The 8,310-nt window shown below is 44.5% G+C and overlaps 2 protein-coding genes across 2 annotated transcripts; one reads left to right on the top strand and one right to left on the bottom strand.

The window, feature by feature from the left end:
* Positions 1–3,010: 3,010 nt before the first annotated feature.
* On the top strand, positions 3,011–4,517 carry LOC106563370 (growth arrest and DNA damage-inducible protein GADD45 gamma-like). Its single transcript, XM_014128871.3, has 3 exons — positions 3,011–3,231; positions 3,341–3,548; positions 3,666–4,517. Exons 1-3 carry the CDS (start codon positions 3,089–3,091, stop codon positions 3,777–3,779), a joined length of 465 nt encoding a protein of 154 aa, XP_013984346.1. The 5' UTR covers positions 3,011–3,088; the 3' UTR covers positions 3,780–4,517.
* A 1,252-nt stretch (positions 4,518–5,769) lies between these two features.
* LOC106563371 (serine/threonine-protein kinase NIM1-like) lies at positions 5,770–8,014 on the bottom strand. Its single transcript, XM_082957566.1, has 3 exons — positions 7,738–8,014; positions 7,269–7,612; positions 5,770–7,106 (listed from the first exon to the last, which is right to left on the bottom strand). The coding sequence occupies exons 1-3, from the start codon at positions 8,012–8,014 to the stop codon at positions 6,351–6,353; spliced, it is 1,377 nt and encodes a 458-aa protein (XP_082813692.1). The 3' UTR covers positions 5,770–6,350.
* Positions 8,015–8,310: the final 296 nt, after the last annotated feature.

The raw sequence follows: 8,310 nt of genomic DNA, 5'->3' as shown, positions 1-8,310 counted from the left end.
CAGAAGTGTGTTTGTGCTATTTGTAAGAAACAGCTAGTATTTATAGGGACGTGGCACACGCGCGTTTTGTGATTGGCTGCTGGGAGACAATGCACATGCGACCCCTAGCAGGCTCGTGCCTATAGACAAAATTTCGGAAGAAAGGACAGGGCAGTTTCCGTTCGATTGAATGGATGCAAATGCAGAACTCCCTGACGTTTATCCAACCCTGCACAAATCTGAATTAATTAATCCAGTACGGATTAATTAATTCCGATTTGTGCAGGGTCGGTTTGGATGATAAGATTATTAGCCTACTATAATATCCATACTAATCACCCATATCCAAGTGGCACATTTAAGTCTTCCAAACTACATAAAGATATCGCTATACTATCTAAATCTCGTCAACTTTTCTGGTGCATACTTCATGATTTAAATAGAGTAAATGCATGATATATCAAGTAGATTTAGCATACATTTAGCATACACCTTTATGTATTAAGAAAGATTTATGGAAAAACTCAATATTATTGTGTTACTTCAATATCCAGATAACTCGCAACTTGTAGGCCTATACAATTTTGCTGATTAGGCAAGTATTGGAGAACAGAATTGGCCCAATGTTCCTATTTGCAAACGATAATGGCACGCGCCGCTGTTTTGCATTTGTAAAACCATGGCTGACTTCAGGCGCGTGGCATCTGGAGATGCCTGTATCTCTCTCCATAGCAACAAGATCCCATCTGTCAGTGGGGGTGGGGGAAGGTGAAGGGGTCAACAAAGAAAACTTCTGCTGCACGATACAAGCAGAGATAAGTCGGCACATGCAGTGCATAATGGCCAGTGACTGCCACAGATATTACGCATAGCCAACATAAAACGTGTGTCTATAAATAAAACATTGTTAAAGAGTGCATTAGTAGCCTTGACTGGTAAAACGAACAGAGGCAAGCGCAATAGTTTGGAAATTGCAATATTGTAGAAGTCTCGCAGCTTTTCCTATATTATTGTATTGCATAATATACCCAAAGTGTCCTACACTGTGACCACAGTGTTTCAACTTGCAAGTTGCAAACCCAACTTCATCTTGCATGCCCCATTTTATTATTAGGCTGTGAACCAACATGATTGCTTCTACAAAATTAATAGAACGTTGCTATGCAAAGTAGTCTAGTTGAAGTTATCTGGTTGTTTGGCTAATTTGCATCTGCACAAAGAACTTTTGAGCCATGGGTCAATGTGCAGTAGGCTATGTCATTCGCCAGAGCGAGCCATGGCTTGAGCCAGAAACACCTGTCACGCGATGCTGGGGAGGGGGCCCCGTCTGGCAGATGTGCTTCTTCATGAACAATGCGTCCTATATCGACTTGCACGCGCCTGCCCTGTTGCCAAACTAGGTTAGGTTGAGCCTTCCAAAAATAGCCTAGTCTTTGAGCTGCTATCGGATGAATCAAACTTTGATCCAAGGAACCCTATCTGTTAAGTTTGTAAACTGTTGTGCATTAGGCTAACTTACTGTATTCAAAGCTATGGGTTGTTGTTGCCTGCAACATGGGCCATTTAAACCTCTCAACTAATGATTGCCTAATAATAAACCAATAATAATGAACTATTCTAATTGCTCTAATCATTTCGTTTGTTATGTTGTGTAGCAAAATAACATGATTTAATCAAAACAGCATATTTATTTATTGGGTGTGTTTATGCCCCCAAAATTTCTGAATGGTTCATTCTTGGGCTGCAACTCATGCGCGTGGCCTATATAAGACTACGTCTATCAAAGATTCATAGTCGTGAGTTTTGACCATACGCTCACTTTATTTACATTTAAATTGGATCAAAACTCAGACAACAGACTTTTTCTAAGAGCGAATGTAAAGACTCGCGGACAATAGGAGCGGCGCGCCACGGGGAGGGGGGGAGGGGGGGGGGGGGCGGCGGCGGCGGCGGCTCATAGCAATAGTCCACCATCTGCCGCGCTGCTATCCACCAAACAATGGAGCTGAATCAATCACCGCGAACCTGTTATCGCGACCCTCTAATTACACATGCAGCAGTCCTATTCTAGATTATTTTATGCACCTTAAATGCCACCAAAATGGATACAATTTGACTAAACTGCCTAATATTCGGATTTGTGTGTAGGCTATTAGGCTTTACCCTGCAAATATAACTTGGCCTCAATGGTTAACGTGCCAGCTGCTCAACTTTTATAATTAATGGTATGGTAACGCATGGCTATAATCTTCATTGGTCCATGTGGCAAAAGTAAATAAATAAAAGTTCGGACAGCTGATAGCGATCACGTGGTCAGTATATTGTGCGGCACGCACGGACTCCTGGCACGCGCTGTTAATTTACATTTGTATTGAGAGGGTGATAATAGGAGTTTCTGCGAGCACAATAGGGTCCGTTTTTGGTCAGGCTCTACAGATGGCCATCCTCCACCTGCCCTCTCCTAACGGGGAGATGGTTGCCCTTCTGACACTTTACTTTCACTATATTATTGTTTGTGTTTGGACATACTTTCACCTAAAACTGAAACATACAGAATCTTAATCAGAGACAATTTGGGCACTTTTAAGCACTTTACAAAGTTTGATTATCCAATTGTTAATCTTTGGATTTTTTCGTTTCAGTAGGTTTATAGACTGATTTAATAAATTATCAAATGCATCTCCGAAAGCATATTTTGAGGCTATTGGCATTAATTAGTGTGTCATGTGAAACAATCAAAACTCAAGGAAATTTGTAATGCAAAATATGACAGCCAAAATCTCAATATATTGAGTTTAAACTTGGAGAGAATATTATCTAAATCCATCTGAAATAAATACAAACATTTTTGTTTTCGGTCGGAGCATGTCCGGCACAGAAAAAGACTTGCCATGATGCCTCCTATCAATCTGCCACGAGCCGTGGGACAATACAATTAGCATACTAGTGCGCCATTCAGGTCAACCAATCAGGGCGCTGCGTATTCACAGGCACCACTAGCCCAAAAGTATAAAACCGCACAGTCTCTTCAGAATCACTCATCTTTTCGGATTTACTCTCCGGCTATACTAACTCCCTCTCAGGAAGTTTTGGAATATTTTGCATCATCATGACTCTTGAGGAAGTTCTGATCCAGAAGCCCGCTGAGCGTGCCCAGTGCACCGGGAAAGCGCTGGAGGAAGTTCTGCTCTCCGCTAAAGACAACAACTGCCTGACTGTCGGTGTCTATGAGTCTGCTAAAGTTATGAATGTGTAAGTATGAGTTTCTTGAAATGCATATGTAAACTTAATTTCTATCTATGTTTGCTTATTTTGAAGTAATTTTGCATATACTTATGGTTCTTCTATTTTCTCTTTGCAGTGACCCAGACAATGTGTCTTTCTGTGTCCTGGCCACCGATGAGGAGTGGGAGTGTGACATTGCTCTCCAGATCCACTTCACCCTCATTCAGTCTTACTGTTTTGACAACGACATCAGCATCGTCAGGGTGAACAACATGCAGCGACTGGCCGAAATTGTTCGTGACAAGACTGGCCAGCTTGAAGATGCCCACTGCTGTCTTATCATGGTATGTACTATTTCAACCGAAACGGACTTTATTAAAACATGCAATAATATATCATGTTTTTAACTGTTCATTGTGCCCATGTGACTAATGTTTCTTTCCCCTCTTGTTTGTCAACAGAACTCAGCTGATGGTTCTTGGGAGGACCCCGCTCTGGAGAAGCTGCACCTGTTCTGTGAGGAGAGCCGCGGTCTGAACGACTGGGTTCCAGAGATCACCATCCCTAAGCGCTGATCTTCTCTCTTGAGATGCTGTAAACCTTCATCCTATAAGGAAATACTCATCCTTTTACAGGATGACACTGTTTCTCATCCCTGGATACTCCTGAGGAGGATTCCGATCCAGGCAGCGCGTGGCCGGCCCGAATGGCCCCCCGTGATTTCGTCGTCTCTTGTCCCGTCCATGCCAAGTTGACTTCCATTCTTTATGTGAATGAGGTCAGGTATGCCACAAGAGCGACAAAACGGCCCTCATTCTTTGTGCGGATGAGGTTTGGAGAGAAAGGAGGAGCGAGTTCTGCATCCTGTGTTCCACAGAGCGAACGTCGCACGTTGAAGCACGCGCAGTAGGAGAAGAAGCGGTGCCAAGAAGAAGCATTCTTAAAAACTGACTTTTTTAAAATGTCTTCTTGCTGAGCAGCATAACACCGTTGCATTCAGCGAAATGTTTCCCACTTTCCAGAATTGTCTTAATTCTCTAAAGGTTTAACTTTAGAAATGTAATAATGACAAATGAATATAAAAAAGATAATAACTATTACACTTATAATGCTCTAAAGGTTTCACTTTAGAATGTTTTGCCTAACTTTTTCCAAAATATATCTTATTTTTACCTATGTTATCTATTTTTATGTTTATGCTTGATAACATTTCATTGTTAAACATGAAAAGGGGAAAAATGAATTATAATTATTTCAATGTTTTAAGAAATGTTTACAAAAAACGAATACCCTAATAAATTGAATGAATATTATATTTGTTGTCATGTGTTTTCACTCTCGTTATTAAGTTTGGAGGGTAGCCTATGCCTACTTATTTAAAATGGAGAGGTTTTTGGGTTGACAAAAAAATGTGCTCAGCAGGCGCTTAAGGGTGTCAACTGCTCGCTGTTGTCCCACCAGTAAAAGTCTGTTCTGTCCCTTTCTCCCTTCTTGGCTGATCTGCATGTGTATGGGGGCGCACAATAGCAGAATGCGCTCTGTTGTCACATCCAGCAGTCCGCACAGAGGGATTATTGTCTGACCGCCAGATGTCTGTGTAGCCACGCCGTGCCATCTGCTGCTTTCTGCAGGTGAGGCCGGACAGGGGAGGAGTCGAGGGTAGTTTGGGTGCCTAAGGGTCCGGAGTAGACTGGTTTGGGGAGAAGGGTGCAACTGCAGCCCACAATTCGGGGCATTCCTGCATGTGGGCATTCCTGCCTCTGCAGCAACCCCTCTTTATACTTATATTGGTCACTTTTTTTTCGGCAGGAGGCGGGGGGCAACACCATGTGCTAACTAGCAAGATAGCACACGGTGTCACTAATTAGCTAGCCGGCACGGTTTCCTCAGGTACACAGCAGGCAGGAGGCGGGGGTGACACTGTGTGCTAACTAGCAAGCTAGCACACAGTGTCACTAACTAGCAAGCTAGCACACAGTGTCACTAACTAGCAAGCTAGCACACAGTGTCACTAACTAGCTAGCTGGCACACAGTGTCACTAACTAGCAAGCTAGCACACAGTGTCACTAACTAGCTAGCTGGTTAGGACCAAGTGTGGCTCCATCCTCCCGCCTGCTGTATTAGCGGGAGGTGGGGCGACCGGTAAACAGTGTACTTTGCCCCGCCTTTCGGGCACCGCTTTCCCGCAGTTCTGTTAACAATGGTGAGGGCAGGTGTTCGGCAGGCGGGAGCGAAGGACAGTGTCTACAGGCAAAAAAACTCAGATAATACTTTGATTTTCCTTTTGACCCACATTCAAAAGTGTTTGTCTGTGTGGGGGGCTGCAGTTGCACACTATTGGGTTTAGGGGTTTAAATAGGGGGCTGACTATCATCTGGTGCTCTGCCAGCTGCTATAGGCTATTGTTTACATGGTGTCTAGCAGGACACTGGTGAAACTTTTGTAAACACTTAATACAAAGAATAGCAGGCCTAACTTTGCTTTCATGAGGTTTATATTTGACCTCCACCTGCTTCAAATTAAAAAAACCTGCATGAATGTCAATTAAGTCTTTATTGCGCTTTATTTAGAGCATCAATAAGTCACAATGGTTCCATTTGGTGGTTGAATATAATACAGAGACAATCACCTGCACAAAATAAGTCTTCTCTAAGGGCAAGAAAAATCACAAGACAAACAAGCATACTGATTTCAGAGACTATCGATGTTTCATCAAACAACCAAAGAGTTGTCTAAAAGCAATGCTCTTTCAGCACATTCTTCATATTTCATGCGGTCTATTGTGCTATGAATAAAAGTATATAAGTATCACTTATATACGAAAAAGGGTGCTTTTTAAATTCATTTTGATGGGACTCATTATTTCATCAGGCACTTTTACACCTCTATTTCAGATTCATAAAAGATTACCAATAACAATCTTACTTTGTTAGAGACATCAATCCTTCATGACCAGCAGTCCAATATTTCAGTATCTGTACGTTACCATAACTGTTCATCTACAGAGGTTCCTGTGTTACATTCACACAAAACACATTTTCACTTTCATCCCAAAGTGCAATAAAACATTTGTAGCTGTATGACCCAGACAGAATTTTCAATGGATTAAAGCAGGCTTTCAAGGTCCCATGTCCAGGCTGGTCACTTACTGAAGGACACATAACCTGGAGGAGTGCATCAGACTTCTGTAAGCTCGGAGGCCCTCTCTCTTAGGGTCCCGGACCAACCCTCCGACCACAGGCACAGTCTCAGCGCCACGCCTTTTCTGGGCGCGGTGTAAGAGGATGCGGTAAAGTCCAGTGATGGGGCTGCGGCTGTCCTTGCCCTCGTTGTTGCGTATGTGTTCCATGTTGACACCCAGCTCCTCCAGGGAGGCCCTGATCTCCTCCTCCTCATCATCCAGCTCCCCAGGCTCTGCATCCGCCAGGCGCAGAGGGTTGAGGGGGACCGGTGGCACCACAGTCCACGGGTACTCCACAGGAAGCAGCCAGTCACAGCCCAGCATCTGGTCCACCGCGTAGCGTTCTGCTGGCACAGGCTTCAGGATGCCCCGAATCAGCCGCTGGCATGGGCCTGGCACCCAGGGCGGGAGGGTGTAGACCCCCTCTATAACAGCGAGCCTCAGCTTGCCCATGGTGTCGGCTCGGAAGGGCATGGTGCCAGTCACCATGAAGAAGAGCAGGACGCCCATGGCCCATACGTCCACTGGCGGCCCCACGTAGCACTCGTCTCTGAAGAGTTCAGGCGCGGCGTAGGGGGGAGAGCCACAAAAGGTGTCCAGGGTGTCACTGCAGTTGGTGACCCTGGTGCTGAAGCCAAAGTCAGCCACCTTCACACAGCCATTACAGGTGTACAGTACATTCTCAGCCTTCAGGTCCCGGTGGATTATGTTTTTGTCGTGCTGCAAACAAAAACAATAGACATACTGTATGAAATAATTTGATGATTGAAATTGACTAAAATAATATCTTTATATCAAGAAGCTCTGTACTGGACTGTAATAAGACCTGGGATCACATTGCTGATTCTACAGTATATGTGTATTCAATTGAATGTTACGGACCATGTGTTTGATGGCGGATAGGATTTGTGCGAAGGTGATCTTGGCCTCAGCTTCTGACAGCTTGCCATCGGAGCAGATGTGTGTGTGGAGGTCCCCTCCCCCGGCATACTCCAGCACCAGGTAGAGTCGGCTGTGTGACTCCACCACCTCATACAGACGCACCACATTGGCATGCTGCAGGGCCTCCATGCTGGAGATCTCCCTGGAGAGCAGCCTCTGGGCCTGAACATCCAGCCGCATCTTATCCAGCACCTTGATGGCCACCTTATCTGGGGGAGAGAAGGTGAGAGGTGTTGGATCACTTGAGACAGGTGTTTTTCTCAGTTCATTTTCAACATGCTTTACTGTGGTGGTTTCACAGTCACACTAATGAATTGCTATGCTGTTAGCATCATTGCATGGATGATGATACCAGCTGCACTGATTTATTATTGATGACATTTTGCACGGTCAGCAATGTGGCCCTTGCCTTTGGTGAGGGAGTGGAAGGCCATTTTGACGTGGGAGAAGGTTCCAGAGCCGATCTCACCACGGACCTTGTAGAAGCCAATCCTACGGCCCACGATCAGCTCCTTGATGGTCTGCTCATCCTGACACATTTTGGTGGTGAGTTTTTCCAGAGGGCTGAGGCATGGTGGCGGGGTATCCTCCTCCTCATCCTGCCGACCTAACGAGCTGACTGACAGGCTATAGCGGCTGTGGAGAGTACTCCTCCTGGTGGACACCTGGTACTGGCCCCCTGGCATCCTTACTACTGCTCAGGTCATGACAGGTTATCGACTGTGGACAGGAAATAAATGATATACAGTCATCTTGAGAACCCAATAGTCAATAGTATGATGGATGTCCTAGACAGTAACTATGAATTGAATTATATAGAGGAGAGAGTGGGGTAAGTTGAGCATTTGTTTTCAACATTCATCATCATTCAGCCAAGGGAAATATAGTATTCTTTCTAACAAAGGTACAGCATCTACATATATCTCAGGATATTGTGTATTCTTGGAAATAATCAGAATTCATGAAACATTACAGTTTTGGA

This window comes from Salmo salar, chromosome 11 (genome assembly GCF_965601325.2).
Source record: "Salmo salar chromosome 11, fSalSal1, whole genome shotgun sequence".
Classification (NCBI taxonomy): domain Eukaryota; kingdom Metazoa; phylum Chordata; class Actinopteri; order Salmoniformes; family Salmonidae; genus Salmo; species Salmo salar.
Note: the sequence above shows the minus strand (reverse complement) of the source record. Positions and strands in the feature narration are given on the sequence as shown.

Bases quoted from the DNA above. Each gene is read 5' to 3' on its own strand.
- LOC106563371 (XM_082957566.1), bottom strand. From the start codon at position 8,014: ATGCCAGGGGGCCAGTACCAGGTGTCCACCAGGAGGAGTACTCTCCAC. The intron at 7,613-7,737 runs GCAAGGGCCACA...AAACCACCACAG, and splicing joins CTTCCACTCCCTCACCAAAG to TAAAGCATGTTGAAAATGAA. The intron at 7,107-7,268 runs GTCCGTAACATT...TTTTGTTTGCAG, and splicing joins TATCCGCCATCAAACACATG to CACGACAAAAACATAATCCA.
- LOC106563370 (XM_014128871.3), top strand. From the start codon at position 3,089: ATGACTCTTGAGGAAGTTCTGATCCAGAAGCCCGCTGAGCGTGCCCAG. The intron at 3,232-3,340 runs GTAAGTATGAGT...TTCTCTTTGCAG, and splicing joins TCTGCTAAAGTTATGAATGT to TGACCCAGACAATGTGTCTT. The intron at 3,549-3,665 runs GTATGTACTATT...GTTTGTCAACAG, and splicing joins CCCACTGCTGTCTTATCATG to AACTCAGCTGATGGTTCTTG.